General features: G+C 41.9%; 1 protein-coding gene across 1 annotated transcript; it reads right to left on the minus strand.

Annotated features, from left to right (window-relative positions):
• Positions 1 to 2,881: 2,881 nt before the first annotated feature.
• LOC139650290 (C-type lectin 9a-like) lies at positions 2,882 to 4,910 on the minus strand. The gene is made up of 5 exons (XM_071526906.1): positions 4,868 to 4,910; positions 4,611 to 4,688; positions 4,447 to 4,520; positions 3,426 to 3,578; positions 2,882 to 3,007 (listed from the first exon to the last, which is right to left on the minus strand). The coding sequence occupies exons 1-5, from the start codon at positions 4,908 to 4,910 to the stop codon at positions 2,882 to 2,884; spliced, it is 474 nt and encodes a 157-aa protein (XP_071383007.1).
• Between the last annotated feature and the right edge of the window lie 17,749 nt (positions 4,911 to 22,659).

Below are 22,659 nucleotides of genomic sequence, written 5' to 3' on the forward strand. Positions count from 1 at the left end.
ATTGCTTACCGTCAACAAATCCTATGAAACTAACAAAATAAGAGAGGTGAAAACAGCTGTCCCGTGTGCGTGGATATTGATTTGTATCATTATGTCTCAATGAATGACAAAATACATCTATGAATGACAAAGGCGGCTGAGGATGTCCTAAAATGGCCACCGTACCGCGGTCTGCCTGTTGTGTACTTTTACCTATGGGTATGTGAACACGGTTATCTAGTTTTGCTTATTATTCCATAAACAACTCAAGTTGTACTGTGAGGAACATTATTGTACCATATAGGATACTTGTGTCATAGTGTAGGCATACAGTAGCAAAACAGAAGGCTTCTCTTCAGCTGTCTATAGAGAAACTCACCTCATTTATTTCAGTGATATTGGTTTATCCCCCGCTTTATTTACTGACATGGTGATAAATTACTGTAGTTATATACTTTTAGTTGGCTCAATGGTGGAATGTCACAAATATTGAGCCTGCACACTGAAAAGTACAGTAAAGTACAGTATAGTCCCAAACAAGGTACACTGAAATATGGAGACATTTCGCCTGATGGTGGCGCTACAGCAACAGTTCAAATTTTAAAACTAAAAAAAAATAAAACACACAAGCCTGAAAATTTCAGAGGTTGTTGGTTCAATGACTTGTAGGTTCAATGGTTCAGTGGTTGTAGGTCCAATGGAGAGGAAACCTTTGTACAATGCAAGTATGTGGAAATTATGAAGTCCATTACTCACTTTTTTTAACTGTAAAATTGCGCTATGTCCCACCCCAACATCCTGTTTCAACAGGAAATACATTACATTAAGGAAGCAAGATACTCGCAAAATGTGGTTTTGTTGTGACTTTAACAATTATAACTTTTCTACTGCACACCAAAGTTGCTCACAGGTATCCTCAGACTGTATTTGCAAAGTGATCTATAAGGCTTTTCATTATCTCCTAAATTGACTAAGCTGTGCATGTAACTGTGTTACTGTAAACGGTACTGTACATAGATACGGCAATTTCTTGCATAGTAACAGTCCAGTCTATTAAAAATGTTAAGTCGACATTGTAGAAGACATGTATGTAGTATGTATGTACATAGTTATGTCTCAAAAATGAATGTTTCACAAAATTTTGAATGTCGTGTACACAATGGAAGTCAAGGAGAAATTAAGCATTTCTGGTTAGAATGTCTACCTAACAATAACAAGGTCAGTGGCTCAAAGCCCAGTTCGTACAGTTTGTCCACCAAACTGCAAGCAAAAGCTAAATGCCTTCAGTTTGTCCACCAGTAATCTGTTTGGAATTTAAATATGTTGCCATAGGAAATTATTTCTTGAATCTGTAGTCAGATTGTGTGTTATTAGGCTTTGGCTACTTGATAAGTTTTTATTTAAAGATGTTAAATTCATATCTTTGAATGTGCTGAACCAAATATCACAACTGCCAAGTCAATTTTATCTTCTGCTTCTGTTTCTTCTGCTCGCTCTTTGCGCTTAAATCCCTACAATCATGGTTTGATAATGGTGAATCATTATTTTTGAATATAGTAACCATCTATTTGTCATGAATAAAATTGTTTGGAACTGTTAGCCTGCCTACTGCATTGTCATGTCAGTGTGTTTCTGGTGGGAAAAGTCAGACCTGCAAAGTCAGACCTGGAAATTGACATTGTTTCCAGCCTTGTTTAAGACCCATGCAGAGGCTTCACCTGCTCCTGGCATCAAAATGTATTCTCAGATTTTTTTTTTCTTTCTCTTTTTCAAGGTGTGTTTGAACCTCTACAATTGCCTATATTTGGCTCTAGTTATTATTATTATTATTATTATTATTATTATTTACTTATGTTCACTTCAGCTTAAGTAATTAGCACCCAAGCTTATTAAAGTAATTGTTAATAGACTTCTTCTATGGGAAACTGAAGTACACAGTTACCACATTCTCTGTCTTGGACACAAAAAGTATGTTGCTTCTCGAATGAAATGTAACATATGAAACTGTAATGTATGTTCAATTTACCGTCATACATCATTGAAAGTAATCAGCTACATGGAGCTTGCAAGCTTATATGAAGCTCGCTTTGGCAGCTGAGAGCAGGTAGACAGGCCGGGTTCAGATAATACCATCAGCTACCTAGGTGGCAACTTCAGAGGCCTTCATTGTGGAGTAGCTTGCTAAATCAGAAATGGCATCTGAAATGAAAGCTTTGTAATTCAGTGTAATATAAAAAAAAGAACTAGTTCTCAAAAGATTCTTAAAATGTAACTATGTAAGGTTTTTTGACAGCAACACTTGGTCTTTTCTTCCCCCAGGTAACCAAGATGATATTTCTTGAGGCTCTTCATAGAATAATTGAAACACGCTTGACAGATGTACTTTTTATTTGACATTGCAGTTCAACATCAAACATTCATATTAGACCAACTAGTCTCATATTTGAAGTCAAAATATGTCCCTCCATCATCCTGGGTTGTCACCCACTGTTTACAAAAGCACACACATAGTTGTTGAGTTTAGTGCAAGGAACATCGTTCCATTTTCCGACAGCTGTGGGAAGAGAGAAATAAAGTAAACATGACTGCATCATCAGTGGTGGAAGAAGTACACTGATCTTTTACTTTAGATAAATGGAAATACAGTGGTCAAATAATATTTTGGTCACAGTCCTCTAGTCAAAAGTCCTGTTAGAAAGTAGCTAAATGTTTAAATATTGTGTTCTCATATTGTAGGAAGTGGTCCATTTTCAATGCACTAATCTCACTAAGCATATTAAGAATGTAATGGAAATGAACACATTTTTCCATAGGCTCAGTCTATCAGAAATCTCGGTTTTCGGAACTGAACTGTACTGTACACCGTAGGCTCGCTGAACTTTTCATGTGATGATGACAAAACTCATGTGTAGAGAACACCATTACCTCTCCAGTTCATTTCCATGCAGTTTCCATCACCACTGGGTTCACCGGGGTACCAGTTCGTATACTTCATGGTTGTACCATCCAGCCAGAGGAAATCATCGCCCTATTGCACAGACAGATAAATAGATAAATAGACAGACAGACAGACAGACAAGTTTAGTTCAATACTTCATCCGACTGACTGTATATCACTTAATAATAAAGTGTTTCAGGGGGCTGGAGTCAGGCAAAGACTATTAACAGTATGTGTATTAGACTACAATCTGTATGTGAATTACACAACTAACTATATGTAAGATATGCCAACAATATGTCATTATATTATTAAATGTTATGCAAGATGTTATATTACTAATCGTATGAGTTATATTACTGTGAGTTAATTTACTAACCATATGTAAATTATATTACTAATTACGTCAGTTATATTACTATATGTGAATTATATTACTAACCATATATAAATTAAATACCTAATCATATGTCAGTTACATTACTATTATATTACTTATATCACTAACCGTATGGGGGTTGAGCACTGTGAATCCCCCCAGCCAGATACGAGTGTCATCAGGGCTGACATTCTGAACATACTCATCCAGGTCATTGTTTTCGTGGCCCTCTTTGACTGATACCAGACGAGAACCTTCCTCCTCGGCTCCCTCACAGTTTCGCTGTGGGAGTGAGAGACACAGAGACTGAGAGAGAGACAGTAGCTTTCCTGGTTAAAATGTGTGAACGAGCTGAATGATTGCTTCAGCTTGACAGGTTAAAAGGTTGAATTTGTTAGAAAGAGTTCATCTGTCTTCGTGTTAACAATTTCACCACCAGATACCACCAGGGATTAGGGATCAGGGATCAAAATATTCATATCTTTAATAAAAAAGAGAGGAGAGAGGCATGCTCAGCTGAATTCCAGTGTATCTAGTAAGGTGCTCTTTGGATACAAGGCTTGATCATCAAACAAGTGGGAAAAAAAAAGGGAGAACTGTGTACTGTACTGTACGGTGTACTCGTGAAAAACAAGCCACTCTTTGATAATAATAATAATAATAAAGATCTTGGCATGTCCAACAACGAGGATAAAATAAATGAAGGGTGACACTCTGATGAAGGCAAGGTAAGCCGCTATTATAATAAAGGCATTTTTAATATACAAGTAAGAGTGCCTTGTTTTGCTTTTTTTGGAATGCACAATTCCAAAAAAAAAAAAAAAAAATGTTTTCCCTTGTTTGATATTCATATCTTTACTTGAAATTCTAATACACTTGGCGATTAAAAAAAACAAAAAAACTCCAGGCCAGCTTGACATGACAAAGTTTCAGTCTTGAGAATTTTCACTGTCTGTCATTCACTTCAATTGGAAAAAAATTGGAATTCAAATTACATACCTAAGATGCATCTGAAAGTTGAAAATAACTGCACATCTACTGAAATACCTGCAGATTCTTACATTGGAATGGAGAGTCTAGCTGGCAGTACATAGAGCTTGAGTCCAAAGTTTAAAATGTGCTGGTGGATACCAGTTAGAGAAGGTTTTACCTCAGCGGTTGTGAAGTCCACTTTTTCTTTGAAGTGCTTGACACAGAAGCGGCCCACGATGCTCCAACCTTGGCCTTTTGGACACAGTGGAAAGCTGGCTACCTTTGTATTGTTAGCAGAGTAAGTAAGGTTGGTTGAATTGGAAGCAAGAGCTCCATCCGCACCACTGGGTGGCTGGGCAGACACCCCCAGGAACATGATCATGGCCAGAACGACTGGAGTCTTCATGGTGACGTTTACCTCTGGAGGGATGACAGGTTGAAACAGCACAAGGAAGAAAGCACAAGTTAGCTTAAGGACAGATGAATTCACACAACCGACAACCAATGTTAGTCTTACCAAAGTCTGAGTGTGAACTCCTTCTGTCTCTCAGCTCTCTCCCTTCTTTTATACTGTTTTGGTTGGATCCCTCCTTGTCTACCTCCTTTACACTTCCTGCCACCACCTCCTTTCTCCTTGTCCATATTTGGCTTATGGCCATTTGCTACTACATCTACTTTCCCCATCAGATGTGACCAGATAACTGTCATTACAGAACATTGAACCCTATCAAAGTTAGAGGTTGCATGCACAGGTTGCATAAGCATCATGCCTCCTACTCTTCCTCCTTTAAATAAATAAATAATATAAAACTAATCAATCTGAGCCAGCTGTTTCTACAGAACATTGACATCTGTCAACCTCTGAGGTGTACATTGCCCTTTGATTTGGTTGCACAATTTGGCATAATGTGAAGATTTTTTGTTTTTTATTCCTCCAGTGTTGGTGAAAGTTGGCCTCATTTTCCAGATTGGCATCTCTCCCTTATGAAATTGCTATTTTAATTTTTTTCCTTTTATAGAATAAATATTTTAGATTTTTCGTAAATATCCGAACTTTTGGAAACAATGTCGTATCGAGGGCCAAACTAGCTTGTTGTTATCAGTACTCCAATTTATTTGTGGGACAAATTGTGGAATGCTAAAGCTAGCTTATTCCACACAGACTATTTTCAGCCAGATAAACACTTTTTCACAGCTGAATGGCTTGGAGTAACCATGCAGGACATTAGCGATTCCTGAGAAGTGCCGTGTAAGGTGGGACTTATGATCTAAACAAGCCCAACTTCTCCCGTGAAAGTTTTGAGAGAAAATAGGTAAAGTTAGCCATGGAAATGTTGGAAACTGGAAAAAATGCAATGATGTCTGAAAATCTCTGCAAAAGCTAGCCTTATACTATTTTACGCTTACATCTTCAACCCATAAATCTCCTCCATGTGTTACTACTCTGAAGTCTGAATTTGATATTGTAAATGACAAGCAAAATCATGAATGGGATTGATTGGCATATACAAGTTGGGAACACCAGGCTCAATTCAGCTAATTGTTTAATGGTGTTTAAACATCCACTGCAATTTCATAAGGAAGAGAGGCCAACCTGGATAATGAGGCAAACTTTCACCAACACTAGAGGAATCCTTTAAGTGATCTACAGGACTTAAAGGATAACGCTGGTGTTTTTTAATGCATTGCTTACCGTCAACAAATCCTATGAAAATAATAAAATCAACAATGCGTTTGCTCTACTCCCTCAGGCTGTTGTAGTTATTACCAAATCAAATTCAAATGGGAACAAATTCTTCATTACGCCGGGGACTATTTTCGGTGCTACGGAACTACTTTCCTGAGATCGCAGAAGTGTTTACAGCCGGCTTATTAAGTTGTTTGAGGAAAAAGTCGGCTGGCCCGGTGCATTGCGATGATGAAATATGCTGCCAGAGCAATGGCATGGCTCTTTGACGTGTTTTTAATCGTTTTTTTTAATACATTGGAGTTCTATGGCTGCTGGGACATGGCTGCATTGGGCATCGGCTACTTGTCACATGGGAAGTGTTGTGAAGCAATGTAAAGTATGTAAGTATTTTTTCATTACTGTCCTATAGCCAGTGTGGTTACACTGATTTTGTCCTGCTTGCCAGTCCCATCCCTGTTGTGAGCGATACTTCCCGTCTCCACAGCTTCAAAATGTTGCTTGTGCATCTTGGACCTAAAGCTTGTGATACAACAAGCAACATTTTGGAGAAGATGACAAGGCAACGGGTCGGTCAACAGGAATTGAAGTCAGACTTGCAGCATAATACCATAGCATTAGGAGCTGCCATGTAGACAATGTGAGAGTGTTTATCCATCTACTTAAGCTGTGTAATCCTGCAATGTTGACCAAAATGTTACACAGTGTGTGTATCAAGGATATAAAAGTGCTGACACACCTGGCTGTTTTTTAGGGCAATGTAGGCTACACTCCCAATACCAACCAACTAACCAAGTCAAAACACAGGATTAGCATCTATTCAAGTGTTGCCTTGCAAAAAGACATTCCTGTGTGATTAAATAAAACATTTAAAGGCAACTTATTGATCGAACTTGATCATCATATTTGCTGACATGTATTTTCCCTGGTCATCTCTGCCTGAACAGTTGAACCAAAACAGGATCTGTCTGTCATGAAGAGCAGAATTCTACTCCCAGTGACTCAACAATAAGTGCATTCCGTCCCTCACAGAAACTTTCTCCCTGAACACCCTCTGTTCATTTCAGCCACCAGTATCAACTGTGTTTGAGTGCTTTTACATCTCTTCTGTAGTTGTGAGTTTGGTAGTTGGTTTTATTGTGTCGTTGTTTCTGCACTGTTGATTTGTCATCCAGTAGCAAAACATCGATGGACTGGATTGAAGGAGAAAGGGTCATCTATAGACCCATCAAGGTATGTGAGGATTGTTTATTGCAGTTAAATTGTAAAGATTTTGAGCTGTAATTAAATGTAGCATAAGAGGCTTTTGAGTGACATTATCGCATTTCCTTTAAAGGCATTGTTCAATGTACCGGTGTACAGAGACACTGTACAGCTCTGCTGGGAGTGGAAGTACTATGAAGTACAAGTAAGAACCACTTTTGTTTCAGGCCCGCACAAAATAAAACACCTGACAAATTCTGGTAAAGTGTCTCCTATGATTATACATGAGAACATTTGATGTTTTCTGTTGTCTTGTAGAAAAAAATGATGGTGCAGTTTTTGAGGCGTCAGCAACAAAAGCAGGTCCCATCTGAGCTGACAGCTGAGGACATGACTGACTGGCTGGTGGCGCAGGGCAAGACATCTCTCAGGGAGCTGTGAGACAGTCCACCACTCAATCTATCTTAAACTCTGCTCATGTTAAAGGAGTAGTTCACTCAAAAATGAAAATTCAGTCATTATCTACTCACCCCCATGCCAGTAGAAAATCGGTTTAATGTTTGATGTCCATTTTAGTCTCTGTTCTGTATGTATTCTGCACAGTGTAATACATGCAGCGTTTATAGCGTCAATGGCACATTTATGGCATTTTTCATGATCAAACATCAAATTATCAATACATCAAACATTAATATGGGTGCTCACTTATTGAATTTGACAATTAAATGCAAAGTAGTTGCTTTAAAATAGTATTTATATTTTAAAATCTTGCGCTTTTATTTGGAAGGCTCTTGTTTTCTTGTTTACCTATCGAGGCTAGAGTATGCGCAAACGTGACTGAATTTTCATTTTTTGTGTGGATTATTCCTTTAAGCTAGTCTGTTACTAATGAGAAGAAAATAGAGCAACAGTTAAGATGTACCTTCTGTTTTCTTTCTATTTGAAGATTGTGGAGGTTTGATCTTGAGAGTTTTGATGAAAGTGTCCAGCCTCTCCTCACACTGGTAAGACCAAGAACATGAAAAGACTCAGTTTGGAGTAAATGATCACATAACACTAGATTGATCCTGTAAATATGTCAAATCTGAATGGTGCATCCCATTTCTTGTTTCAGATGTGGGAGGTGAACATCAGTATGAAAATGATGGTTATTGAGTTTTTAGCCCAAATCGTGCTGAACTCACATGAAGCCAACAGTCCTTGTTTTCAGTAAGTCACAGTTATGAGATAAGATGAAAGTCGAATGATTCCTGTGGGGAAATTGTGTCTTTTCAGAAAACCTGTATTTTAACTCATTTTGAGCGACTCTCATCGACAGAGACCCTCAGATCATCCGTCTGGCTGACAAAGCCATCAGGAGCCTGATGGAGAAGCAGCAGCCCAGCTCCAGCCTCCTCGGACCCCAGGAAGTGGTGATGCGGGTTGTCCCCAAAGTCCTGCAGGGCTTCTGGATTAATCGGGCGATCCTCTTGTCCGTACCCCCACTGCAGCTCAGCGACTTGGCCGTCGGACTCACGAAGGCCGTTCAGGATAAGCTGTCCGCCTCTCTGACCTTAACGGACTGTCAGGCCTCCTTCTCCCGCTCCATCCGGGATGAGAAGGTCCTTTCTATCCAGAACAAGGTCAGAGAGAAGTACACTCCAGCCGTCCTGCTGGAGGAGCTGAAGCGCTTTGGGCCAGAGCTGCTGACCAGGATTGTTGACATCACAGTGGGGGAAATCTGTGTGATGTTCGAGCCACAGAAACACATGGAAATGTCTGAAGTGCTGACCACCAAAGAGGTAAGAAGACCTGCGCAGATGTACGACTGAGTAGCTGGATACTGAAGATACTGTATAGTAAAAAAGAAAAAAAATATTTTCTAAAATTCAAATGGCTTCTCTCCCTCTTAAGTTGGAACTGGAAGAGAACACAACACCAAGCCCAGAAATGGACTCTGCTGTTGGTTCAGCTGCTCTGGTTCCTCTGACTCTCCCGACTGAAATTCCTGTGGTTTCTCTGAGCCTCACTACAGAAGCTCCTGTGGTTCCTGTGAGCCTCCCTACTGAAGCTCCTCTGGTTCCTCTGAGCCTCCCTACTGAAGCTCTTGTGGTTCCTGTGCACCACCCAACTGAAGCTCCTGTGGTTCCTGTGAGCCTCCCAACTGAAGCTCCTCTGGTTCCTGTGAGCCTCCCTACCGAAGCTCCTATGGTTCCTTTGAGCCTCCCTACTGAAGCTCCTGTGGTTCCTTGGAGCCTCCCTACTGAAGCTCTTCTGAGCCCCCCCACTGAAGCTCCTGTGGTTCCTCTGAGCCTCCCAACTGAAGCTCCTCTGGTTCCTCTGTGCCTCACTACCGAAGCTCCTGTGGTTCCTTTGAGCCTCCTAACTGAAGCTCCTGTGGTTCCTTTGAGCCTCCTAACTGAAGCTCCTGTGGTTCCTTTGAGCCTCCCTACTGAAGCTCTTTTGGTTCCTCTGAGCCTCCCTACTGAAGCTCCTGTGGTTCCTTGGAGCCTCCCTACTGAAGCTCTTCTGAGCCCCCCCACTGAAGCTCCTGTGGTTCCTCTGAGCCTCCCAACTGAAGCTCCTCTGGTTCCTCTGTGCCTCACTACCGAAGCTCCTGTGGTTCCTTTGAGCCTCCCTACTGAAGCTCTTTTGGTTCCTCTGAGCCTCCCTACTGAAGCTCCTGTGGTTCCTCTGAGCCTCCCTACTGAAGCTTCTCTGGTTCCTCTGAGCCTCCCAACTGAAGCTCTTGTGTTTCCTCTGAGGTTTGCTACTGAAGCTCCTCTGGTTCCTGTGAGCCTCCTAACTGAAGCTCCTGTGGTTCCTTTGAGCCTCCCTACTGAAGCTCTTTTGGTTCCTCTGAGCCTCCCTACTGAAGCTTCTCTGGTTCCTCTGAGCCTCCTAACTGAAGCTCTTGTGTTTCCTCTGACGCTCGCTACTGAAGCTCCTGTGGTTCCTCTGAGCCTTGCTACTGAAGCTCCTCTGGTTCCTCTGAGCCTCCATACTGAAGCTCCTCTGGTTTGTCTGAGCCTCCCTACTGAAGCTCCTCTGGTTCCTCTGAGCCTCGCTACTGAAGCTCCTGTGGTTCTTCTGAGCCTTGCTACCGAAGCTCCTCTGGTTCCTCTGAGCCTCCTTACTGAAGCTCCTGTGGTTCCTTTGGGCCTCCCTACTGAAGCTCTTCTGGTTCCTGTGAGTCTCCCTACTGAAGCTCTTTTGGTTCCTCTGAGCCTCCCTACTGAAGTTCCTCTGGTTCCTCTGAGCCTCCTTACTGAAGCTCCTGTTGTTCCTTTGAGCCTCCCTACTGAAGCTCTTCTGGTTCCTCTGAGCCTCCCAACTGAAGCTCTTGTTTTTCCTCTGACCCTCTCTACCGAAGCTCCTCTGGTTCCTCTTAGCCTCCTAACTGAAGCTCCTGTGGTTCCTTTGAGCCTCCCTACTGAAGCTCTTTTGATTCCTCTGAGCCTCCCTACTGAAGCTTCTCTGGTTCCTCTGAGCCTCCCAACTGAAGCTCTTGTGTTTCCTCTGATGCTCGCTACTGAAGCTCCTGTGGTTCCTGTGAGCCTCGCTACTGAAGCTTCTCTGGTTCCTCTGAGCCTCCCAACTGAAGCTCTTGTGTTTCCTCTGAGGCTTGCTACTGAAGCTCCTCTGGTTCCTGTGAGCCTCCTAACTGAAGCTCCTGTGGTTCCTTTGAGCCTCCCTACTGAAGCTCTTTTGGTTCCTCTGAGCCTCCCTACTGAAGCTTCTCTGGTTCCTCTGAGCCTCCCAACTGAAGCTCTTGTGTTTCCTCTGACGCTCGCTACTGAAGCTCCTGTGGTTCCTCTGAGCCTCGCTACTGAAGCTCCTCTGGTTCCTCTGAGCCTCCCTACTGAAGTTTCTCTGGTTTGTCTGAGCCTCCCTACTGAAGCTCCTCTGAGCCTCGCTACCGAAGCTCCTGTGGTTCTTCTGAACCTCGCTACCGAAGCTCCTGTGGTTCTTCTGAACCTCGCTACAGAAGCTCCTCTGGTTCCTCTGAGCCTAGCTACCGAAGCTCCTGTGGTTCTTCTGAACCTCGCTACCGAAGCTCCTCTGGTTCCTCTGAGCCTCCTTACTGAAGCTCCTGTGGTTCCTTTGAGCCTCCCTACTGAAGCTCTTCTGGTTCCTCTGAGCCTCCCTACTGAAGCTCTTTTCGTTCCTCTGAGCCTCCCTACTGAAGCTTCTCTGGTTCCTCTGAATCTCCCAACTGAAGCTCTTGTGTTTCCTCTGACCCTCGCTACTGAAGCTCCTCTGGTTCCTCTGAGCCTCACTACTGAAGCTCCTCTGGTTCCTCTGAGCCTCCCAACTGAAGCTGTTGTGTTTTCCCTGACGCTCGCTACTGAAGCTCCTGTGTTTCCTCTGAGCCTCGCTACTGAAGCTTCTCTGGCTCCTCTGAGCTTCCCAACTGAAGCTCTTGTGTTTCCTCTGACGCTCACTACTGAAGCTCCTGTGGTTCCTCTGAGCCTCGCTACTGAAGCTCCTCTGGTTCCTCTGAGCCTCCCTACTGAAGCTCCTCTGGTTTGTCTGAGCCTCCCTACTGAAGCTCCTCTGAGCCTCGCTCCTGAAGCTCCTGTGGTTCTTCTGAGCCTCCCTACTGAAGCTCTTCTGGTTCCTCTGAGCCTCCCTACTGAAGCTCTTTTGGTTCCTCTGAGCCTCCCTACTAAAGCTTCTCTGGTTCCTCTGAACCTACCAACTGAAGCTCTTGTGTTTCCTCTGACCCTCGCTACTGAAGCTCCTGTGGTTCCTGTGAGCCTCGCAACTGAAGCTCCTCTGGTTCCTCTGAGCCTCCCTACTGAAGCTCCTGTGGTTCCTGTGAGCCTCCCGACTGAAGCTCCTGTTGTTTCTGTGAGCCTCCCTACTGAAGCTCCTCTGGTTCCTCTGATACTCGCTGCTGAAGCTCCTCTGGTTCCTGTGAGCCTCCCTACTGAAGCTCCTCTGGTTCCTCTGATACTCGCTGCTGAAGCTCCTCTGGTTCCTCTGATACTCGCTGCTGAAGCTCCTCTGGTTCCTGTGAGCCTCCCTACTGAAGTTCCTCTGGTTCCTCTGATACTTGCTGCTGAAGCTCCTCTGGTTCCTGTGAGTCTCCCTGTTGAAACTCCTGTGGTCCTCCCAACTGAAGCTCCTGCGGTTCCTCTGATTCTCCGTACTGAAGCTCCTCTGGTTCCTCTGAGCCTCCCTACTGAAGCTCCTCTGGTTCCTCTGAGCCTCCCTATTGAAACTCCTGTGGTCCTCCCAACTGTAGCTCCTGCGGTTCCTCTGAGCCTCCATACTGAAGCTCCTGTGGTTCCTCTGAGCCTCGCTACTGAAGTTCCTCTGGTTCCTCTGAGCCTCCCTACTGAAGCTACTCTAGTTCCTCTGAGCCTCGCTACTGAAGCCCCTCTGGTTCCTCTGAGCCTCCCTACTGAAGCTCCTCTGGTTCCTCTGAGCCTCCCTACTGAAGCTCCTCTGGTTCCTCTGAGCCTCCCAACTGAAGCTCCTGTGGTTTCTGTGAGCCTCCCTACTGAAGCTCCTCTGTTTCCTCTGATACTCGCTGCTGAAGCTCCTCTGGTTCCTGTGAGCCTCCCTATTGAAACTCCTGTGGTCCTCCCAACTGAAGCTCCTGTGGTTCCTCTGATCCTCCCTACTGAAGCTCCTGTGGTTCCTGTGAGCCTCCCTACTGAAGCTCCTCTGGTTCCTCTGATCCTCCCTACTGAAGCTCCTGTCGTTCCTGTGGACCTCCCTACTGAAGCTCCTGTGGTTCCTGTGAGCCTCCCGACTGAAGCTCCTGTTGTTTCTGTGAGCCTCCCTACTGAAGCTCCTCTGTTTCCTCTGATACTCGCTGCTGAAGCTCCTCTGGTCCCTGTGAGCTTCCCTATTGAAACTCCTGTGGTCCTCCCAACTGAAGCTCCTGTGGTTCCTGTGAGCCTCCCTACTGAAGCTCATCTGGTTCATGTGGGCCTCCCTACTGAGGCTCCTCTGGTTCCTCTGAGCCTCCATACTGAAGCTCCTCTGGTTCCTCTGAGCCTCCCAACTGAAGCTCCTGTGGTTCCTCTGACCCTCGCTACTGAAGCCCCTGTGGTTCGTCTGAGCCTCCATACTGAAGCTCCTGTGGTTCCTCTGAGCCTTCATACTGAAGCTCCTGTGGTTCCTCTGACCCTCTTTTCTGAAGCTCCTCTGGTTCCTCTGACCCTCCCTACTGAAGCTCCTGCCATTACTGCAGTCCAGGAAGGCTTGACCAGTAGACTGGTTGGCACTGAAGAGAAGGAGGTGCAACAATCCTCTGACACCACATCAGGTAGGAGTTCTTCATCAGGTCCGCTCACATCGTAGCTCATGTCTACTTCCATGATGATGAATTGAGGCATTGTCCTCTTTTATTTTTCAGAGATCAAAAAGACCAAGAAGAAGAAGAACAGAGTCTGGCGCTTCTTCCGTCGGCTGGTCCAAACACTGAGGAAAACAGCCAAGGAAACTGAGAGGGACTGAAATCCCACGGCAAAAAAATAAATTCAGTGTTGCATTGCAATCAGTCCATGTCAGTCAATTTTTTTTTCATTTACTGTGAATTGATGCATTATAAAATTCTGAAATTATCATACAGGAATATCCATATACAGTCGCCTCCAGAATTATTGTCACCCTTCATAAAAATGAGCAAAATGTATTGTATAAAATAAATAAAATTCTATTGTTTTCTTTTTAATTGAACTCAGAATCTAGAAACTGTATTGCTTTCATCATTTCCTGTTTCACTGGGGTCAAAATATGAGGTTGCATACATGTAAAATCCATTTGTCATCCATCACTTTGTGGAAAATCAAAGAGCTTTCAACTCAGAGACAGATAGTTAAATACCATTAAGCACAGTCAGGGCAATAATCAAAAAGTTTTAGAAATATGGAACAGTTGCAAATTCACCAGGAAGAGGACGCATGTGCATATTGTCCCCATGAACAGGGAGGAGGATGGTGAGGGAGGCAAAGAAGAACCCAAGGATCACAGTTTCACAACTGCACAGTTGAGTGGAATGTTGAGGTTATCAAGTGTCAAAATCCTCCTCCATGTCAACAAGCTCTTTGGAAGGGTTGCAGGAAAGAAGCCCTTACTGAGTGCAACCCATAAACTGAAGCGCCTGAACTTTGCCAAGCAACTGCAGTTGAAATTGTGTGTTGTGGTCAGATGAGACCAAAATGGAACCATCGGCATGTTTGGCGACAAAAGACGACTGCATACAAGGAAAAGCACCGGATGCCCACAGTGAAATATGGTGGAGGATCTTTGATGTTTTCGGGCTGTTTTATTGCTAGTGGTCCAGATCTTGTTAAGATCGATGGCATAATGAATTCCATTAAGTATCAGGATATTTTAGTCCAAAACCTGGTTGCCTCTGCCAGGAGGTTGAGACTTGGCCGTGGAGGGACCTTTCAACCAGACAACGACCCCAAACATACATCAAAATCATCACAGAAATGGTTGCAGGAACACAAAATCGATGTTTTGCAATAGCCATCTTGTCTCCAGAACCCTAGTGAAAATCTGCGGTCTGAATTGAAGAGGGCAGTCCACAAGCACAAACCTAAGAATATCAAGGATCTTGAAATGTTCTGCATGGAGGCACGGTCCCTCCCAAAGTGTTCTCCAACCTCTCAGACAATACAGTAAGAGGCTATTTTACTAAACCATAGAACATTTTATGTTTGAAGAACATATTTTGTTAAAATAAAAGTGTACGACTCTCCCATATGTTTGAGCCCAAAATATGACTCATTGCGTGTTGCATGCGACCGACCGGCCGACCGACCAAAACTTAAATCCGATTGACTCCAGGTTTAAGTTGTTATAGTTGTTGTGTTCTAGTGGTTAAAAGTTTTATTTTGGAGTGGAAAATGCAGAAATCGGACATGTAATGGTGGTAAGTCGGTCTCGTCTTAGCTCTTGCAGCCTCTCGTTCACAGTGATGGACTACCTGGACTGAATTAAGTCTCCAGTGTTGTTTTCTATGCCGTTTGGAATTGAATGGGAGTGAATGAGCCCGAGCGGTATGGCAAAACTGATTTTAAAATATCTTTAATTGTGGCACATGCATGTAAAAACAGTCAACATTAAAGGGATGTAAAATGTCAAAAATTAGCAAAAACTCAAATCACGCTGGAGTTGTCCTTTAACATACTGTATGCTAAAGCGTTAGCAAGCGCACAAGGTAGATTTATGCACCAGAGACACAGAGATGATTTTCATATATTGGCTCCCAAAAAGTTGTGTTGTCTTTAATGTGTTAATTACCAGTAACCTGATCCCAGTGTTTTGCTACAAAAATGAAGCTCTTCTCCCAGTCTGCACATGAAAGCTAAGAAAGGTTTCATCCCCCAGGCAGTTCTAAAAAGATCCCAAAGGTGGCACACTAAAGTAACAGTAAACTTTAACGTCCTCTCATTCCAAGGCAGCACATATAGCACAGGTAGTTAAGAGTTTAAAAATGGTTTATTAAAAAATCCACTAGCTCCATGGATCCAAGTGGACTCAAGTCAGAGGCATCCGGGCTGTTTGTGCCCAGTGCGCACTGCAGTGCCTAATTACGGTACGCGCTCTTTACGCCCATAGACTGTTTACGCCGCAATATGGTGGCGCTCACATGTGCATTTGTACTACATAAAAATTACTAGTTATGAATGTACTTCATTGAGACCTGTGCATTGCTGGATGGCATGGATTGATAGAGATCAGTGCGTGAAAATATCAGTCTGTTAAAAAAGTTGATGCTAGCTGGACTTTTGACAGAGGCCAGGTAAACAAACTAGCAATCAGGTAAACTGCTTCAAAATGTTTCGAGACTCAGCAACCCACTGCAACTAGCCTAAACCTGGGTGGTTTCAGCAGAATTTGACAGATGCCAAATGTTCCATGATTGGCTTGTACACCAGGCAGTAGGCTAGAAGTCACACACATGGACAGGATCCTTGTTGCAGCCAGTGGACATTCACTTATCAGGAGATCAGTGATTTTACCTAAGTCAATGCATGAATAAAATTTTTTGTTTTGATCGTGATTTCCATTCATTGGTTTGAGATGCAAGCTAAAACAGACAGGAAAGACTAAACGTCAAACGAAGGCTTAAGCAGGTAGTTTCATCAAGAACAATCTCGGAACCCATCGTCTATCGGTCTGATGACGATTAGACTCTGGGGGGCGATGGCCAATATTTTGGGGTTTCCGGTGTAGCCAGCGGACATCTGGGCCAAGACTTCCTCTTCCATGCACCGGTCATTGTTTACAGTCTGATTAGCAACTTGAGACACGAGAATGGAGTTGAGAGACGACGTCTCATATGCAGATATCTGTTTATAGAGATTAGCCGAAATGTCGTCTGGACCTAAAACACCTACAAAAAGTATCGATGTTTGTGTATTGTGTGGAGAAATGTTCGACTCGTCGCGTCTCAAGATGTCCGCTGTCAGCAATATTTATTATTTTCATAGGATTTGTTTACGGTAAGAAATGCATTAAAAAACACCAGCGTTACCCTTTAATCATAGTGGGCTGTTAAAAGTTATTACATTATACACTTACAGCACCTGATTTGTCAGAGATTAGGGAAAGTGTTGAATTTTGGGATATTGTAAATTTAACCGCTGAAGGCTGTTTTAATGTCAGGCCTTTATCTGGGACTTTTGATATCCTTTTGACTGTACACACCTAGCATATAGAGAAAACATATATACTGTATAACAAGTTATTTTCTTTTCTGTTTTCCAGGAAGAAATGGAAAACACCACCTCCACTCTGCCCAACTCAATGAATAATGCACTCAGTGTTTTATTAAAAGCTAATAAGGATCCTAGTTCCTGTTCTAGCCTGTTAAGCCCAAGCCCTAGGAAAAAACGCCTAAAATAACATACCCAAAATGAATCAGGAATAGCTCCTCAACCATCAGGCCTATATGCTGGTCTCCTTTGATAGGTAAGAAGCTAAGGAATATGAATCCATTGTAAGTAAACCTATATCTATTACCATTCCAGAGTAAATGGAGATGCAATAAAGGAAAAAATAAGATAGTATATAATCTAAATTTCAAAGGCAGCACCAACCTACGTCATGCTCTTGGGATGCCACACCAAAACAAGAATGCATGGATAAGTGCGAAGGACAAGGACAGCATCATTGGCTAACAAATCCTTTTTGGTTAATGATCTCATAATTGAAAATAATTTGCATTTAATGTTTTTAGTTGAGACCTGGCTAAACAGCACTACTGATGTAGCAACACTGATAGAGGCTTGTCCTCCAAACTATAATTTTTATCAGTCAGAACAGGAAAGGAGGAGGGATTGCAGCCATTTTTTCTACACAGTTTGTGTGTAATGACATTGACCTGGGTGAATTTACATCATTTTGAATATCTTGCTCTTGAGCTCAAAGCAGAATGATCAGTGCTCATCATTACATTATATCGGCCACCAAGATATTCATCGTCGTTTCTGCAGGAATTCTCAGAGCTGATCTCACTTGGTATCACTAGATATGATAGATCAATCCTGAATGGAGATCTGAATATTCATATCAACAAAAAGAATGACTCCAAAGCGATGGAGCTTGCGAACTTACTAGACAGCTTTGAACTTACCCAACATGTAAATGAAGCCACTCATCAGCATGGTAACATTCTAGACTTGGTAATAACAACAGGGTTAAACATTGACAGTGTTTCTTTTGGGGAAACCACAACACTTGCAACACAATTACTGAAGATAACTTATTGGATAGACCCTAATACCAAAATCCACCTGGACACAGATTGAGAACAACACTAGTAAAGATGTTATAGGACTTACTTGACATCAGTGGTATCAACAACCTAAGTTTACACTGAAGCTAGTAAATGTATGACTATTTCTACCACCCTTAAAGCTTGGATTAAATCCAACTCCATATTGAATAACAAATTATCTCCCTGCTCACTGTCTCCAATTTGTAATAATCCTGACTTTACTAAAAAAAAGTAGACCCCTATATTTTCATCTTTGGGAAGAAAAAGGCATTATCCATCTTAGAGACCTTTTCAACAACAGACAATTCTTTAAAAAATCTACAATTGATATACAAACTTCCTCCCTCTCTTCTCAATTATAAAAATGTGTTAAAACAAAAATGCAATAACCTTTGTTGTCCACCAGATCCATCACCATTGATAAATGAGTTATTAAACTTAGTAGAGCGCTCAAAAAGGAATACATTAGCTAAAATATAATTCTGAAGCTACAATCTACTCTTGCCCCAGCTGAGAAATGGGAACGGGATTTATCCCTTACTCCTGACAATAATTGATGGACAAACATTATGCAAGAACATATACTTTTTTTTTTTTTTTTCAAAACTCTTTTTATTGGTGTTTGTCCACATTGTAAACAGTAGATCCGCAAATCGTTTCAACGTGTTTTTTTAAACATACATACGTACAAAAAACCCCAAAACATAATGGCATATGCAAGAACATATACTTTATGTAAAAACAAAAAAGTTTATTGAGGAGTTGTTGATTCAGTACAAAAGGTTACATAGAACACATTACACTGTCCCGGGTTACCCTGCCATTGTCATGATGGCGATCATGTGGTGCGAGGTGAGGATTATTATTTTTTTACTTTATCATTCAAAGATTGCAAAATGAATATTTACCTATTTAGTCTCTCTTTACAATAGACTTATAGTGTCCTATGTTTTTGTTTGTTTTTGTTGCTCTCATTTGTCATAATGTGTTAATATTTGTTATTGTCCATTGTCCATTTAAAAGGTTGAAGTGTACATTTTATATTTTGTCATGTACATTACACTCCCTGCTTACACTATTGTCTCACTTAAAAATCTGATCTTGATCTCAGTGAATAAATAAAAGAATCTGAAATTTTAAATAAAGACGTTTTAAATGAATAAAATCAATTTGCTCAAATGTAATTGTTGAGATTTTAGTTTGTAGTCAAGGATTATATGCAGCTGTTATAACAGAAACATGTGACCTCAGACTTTGGGATTTATTGATCTGTAGGGCCAGTTGGCATACTGGCTCAGATGTGCTGGGAAAGGGGTTGCTGACGCCGATAAGTGAATTTTACTGAAAACAAAGAGCAAATATAGACACAGGTGAGAGTAGAAGAGGGAAAGATGATGACCCTCATATAACGTGTATGTAACTTAACTTTGATGGGGTACAATAGAGGTCCAATTTTAAAAGATTGATAACAGTTACCTTATCCACTCAGATTTGACAGGAAAGTGGATTAGACAACTGATACTAATCATGTGCCAAATATGGACAAAGAGAGAGGAAGAGCTTGGAGTAGGTGTTGAGGAGGAAGACAACGACGGATCAGATGAAGGGCACGTTCACACCATGCATGTTTGAAGCAGTTCAGTCGACCTCTGGAGCGTTCACTCCTTTAGTTTGGTTCATTTGAGCAGTGAGAACAATGCCATTTGAACTCCGGTGGCACCAAATAACCTCACTAAGGATGTGATAACACCTACATTTAATTTTCTTTGGTCCAAACCAGGGGTCTCAGTCTTCTTCCAACTGAACCGCAGTGTGGCTCATCAGAAGTGAGAACATTATTTGAACCAACTACAGGAAACAACCCCAAAACGCAAAGGTTTATGGGTATAAGGAGATGGATGTTGACATCTGATAGCCAGCAGTTTCTAACGCTTGGAAAGCCTAGCATAACAAAATGAAGTCTGGACTGAGAAGAAACAGACAAATTCTCTATTCAGCAGATCAAATTTTTAATGGTCTTTGGTGCCAGGTGATGTCACCACCTGTTGTACTCTACAGAAGGTGACATCACCTGGCTCAAAGACCAGCCAATAGCAGATGGCCAGTTCAGTATCCTGCTTTTCACCATTAGGTGTCAGGCTTCACCAAAGATTTGGGTTTGGGGTTTAGTTACTCTTTAAGGAATGAGGGTCAAGAGTAGGTTTCTTAAGAAGAGGTTAAACAATAGGTGGGGTCAGTGCAGGTGGTTAAGGATCAATTAATAATGGTATCGAGACAGACTATTCCCAAGACATCCCAATGAAATGTAGCAGGCAGAATATGAAGGGCACAGATAATATCAAGGCTTTGGTCTCAGCTGATGAATCAGCAGAGGCAACAAGTGAGACAGCAATCTGTGTGGTGGCAGCTACGGCTTGAGTGGCTGGGTTGATTTGAGGTGAACAAAGTTGAGTTCAGACGCTTTCCATTTGCGCTTTGCTTTACTACAGCCTCTATTTTAAAGATTTTCCTAACTACTTTTAGGCCTTATGGCTAGATGTGGTTCCTAGCTCTAGCTCAGATCATTTGACTCTCTGTGATCTGGTGTGCAGCCTGTGATAAGTAGGGCCCTTCTGGCCATTTAGAAGTCTAGGCCAAGGATCAAAGATGATTGGGTCTTTGCTGTCCAGATTCCCTAGGCTTTGAACCACCCTGAGGACTTTAAACCGCCAAATTCAGTGTCATCTTTTCAATTACATCTCGGAACACATTTTACAAAAAGGATTTAATATAATTTGTTTTTTTATGTTTTATTCTCTTAGCGCTTGGTTGGGTGGTTGGTAGCTAGGTACTTTATTTTTTCAAATTCAATGATGGAGATTAATTTTGTGCTTGGTCATGGACTAGGACGTCTTTATTAGTTAATATTGTTTCTCTTATTGAGCTGCAAAATACTCCTGTAGCATAGTCCTACTATGCTATGTATTCAGTTTGGTGCAGATTGGTCAATAGCAACACAAAGACCCAAGAAGATGTTCTGCTGATATGACCACGCTGTGCAAGATGTTGCCTTTTAAAGTTTTCCATTTTACTGCATATAATAGTTCAATTTTGCCATCAAGGATCATACTGCACAAAGGCCTGAGAGGAGTGACATTCATTATTGTTGTGCAAAATGGCCTGGCTCAGCACAAAAATGATTCAGCCCCACAGGCCGACGAATGTATTTGTCCTCTTTGCACCAATTGGGCAACATTGCCTCAAGGGCAAAAATTGCTCAACATTAGTATTGCTGGAGGAGGTCAGGTAATCTAGTTTTTAGAGTGATTTAGTGTGATTTCAGTCCTGTGCGGATCAGTGTTATTTAATTATTAGAGCACACATACCCATGGGAGTAGTACGTATCAGGGAAATAACCTACACTCCCACATACTCTGTTCATTCTAGTGCCATCTAGGATCGATGTATCTGATTCATGATTTACAAAAACTTTGTGCAGTAAATGACATTTTGCAGAATTTGTCAGGAATGGTACACCCCCCTCAGTAATTTATGGGAGTAATGAAGTAAAACATATATGCTGTCCGGGTCATGCATGAAAATCACTGACGTGCAGTGTACCAAATTACATTACCAATGTTGTCCTGCGATGCTAATCCCGTCTGAGCAGGGCTGTCATCATATATTACTCAGACGTTGTCTTTAGTTTGTAATAAGGGGTTTTGATGAATTATTTCTTAGTGGTTCTCTACCTTGTGTTAAAATAAGATTTAAACTGTTCTAACTCATCCATGTGCTGGAAAGAGCATAGTTGTTGTTTGCCCCCTTGTTTTGTGTTTGTTTTGGATAGCGTTGGGTTTGTTACTGTGGTACTATACTTTTTTACCATAGTCAACCTCTCATCAAGGTCTTTGCCTGCTTGCACTATGAGACTTTGACCCACTGGTATGTCAGCAGAGCCATTTTAATACCTGATGGAAATATTGTATCACTGTCCATTGAAATGCAATGGAGGGAGAAATGGCCAACATAGCTACAAGATGCACAGATCTAGGGAGGACCACTACAGTTTTGATCTAGTCTTCATCTCTCGCAAATACATTAGTATGTTATCTGTGTCCTGCGCAAAATTTATGAAAGGTTTAAGTGTACATTTTATATTACACTCCCTGCTTACACTATTGTCTTACTTAGAGATGTGATCTTGATATCAGTGATTTCTTTTAAATAAAAGAAATTTGAAAGAAAGAAATTTGCTCAAATGTAATTGTTGAGATTTTAGTTCATAGTCAAGGATTATTTACCGCTGTTACAACAGAAACATACTGTATGACCTCAGACTTTGGGATTTATTGATCGGTAGGGCCAGTTGGCATACTGGCTCAGATGTGCTGGGAAAGGGGTTGCTGACACTGATAAGTGACTTTTACCGAAAAACAAAGAGCAAATATAGACACAGAGAGAAAAGGAGGTGGCGGTGAGGGAAAGATGATGACTCTCATTCAACGTGTATGTAACTTAACAGTTGTCTGATTTTTTATTTTTATTTTTATAATTTCCTCACTTTTCAATAGTACATGGCCTCTGACACATTTATCCTCCATTTTACAAAACAGAGAACATTGGATTTGTTAAGATTCATATATTATTTATTATATGTGATATTTCAGGCCGCAGTTTTGCTCCATCTCAAGCTACTGATCACTGAATTAATGTGACCTCTAGTGTTCATTTGGAGTCATTTCTGTAGCTGAAACTAATATTTGTTACAGAAAATGTAACAAACTTAT

The sequence above is a fragment of the Centroberyx affinis genome, unplaced genomic scaffold (genome assembly GCF_046629955.1).
Source record: "Centroberyx affinis isolate AG114_WGS23_722 - 3 ecotype Tasmania unplaced genomic scaffold, CSIRO-AGI_Caff_v1 ptg001478l_1, whole genome shotgun sequence".
NCBI classification, from domain to species: Eukaryota; Metazoa; Chordata; class Actinopteri; order Beryciformes; family Berycidae; genus Centroberyx; species Centroberyx affinis.

Excerpts from the sequence above, each read along its gene's own strand:
- LOC139650290 (XM_071526906.1), bottom strand. The coding sequence starts at position 4,910 with ATGGACAAGGAGAAAGGAGGTGGTGGCAGGAAGTGTAAAGGAG. Across the intron at positions 4,521-4,610 it reads GTCTGCCCAGCCACCCAGTG|GCCAAGGTTGGAGCATCGTG; the intron begins GTGCGGATGGAG and ends TGTGTCCAAAAG. Across the intron at positions 3,579-4,446 it reads TGGACTTCACAACCGCTGAG|CGAAACTGTGAGGGAGCCGA; the intron begins GTAAAACCTTCT and ends TCACTCCCACAG.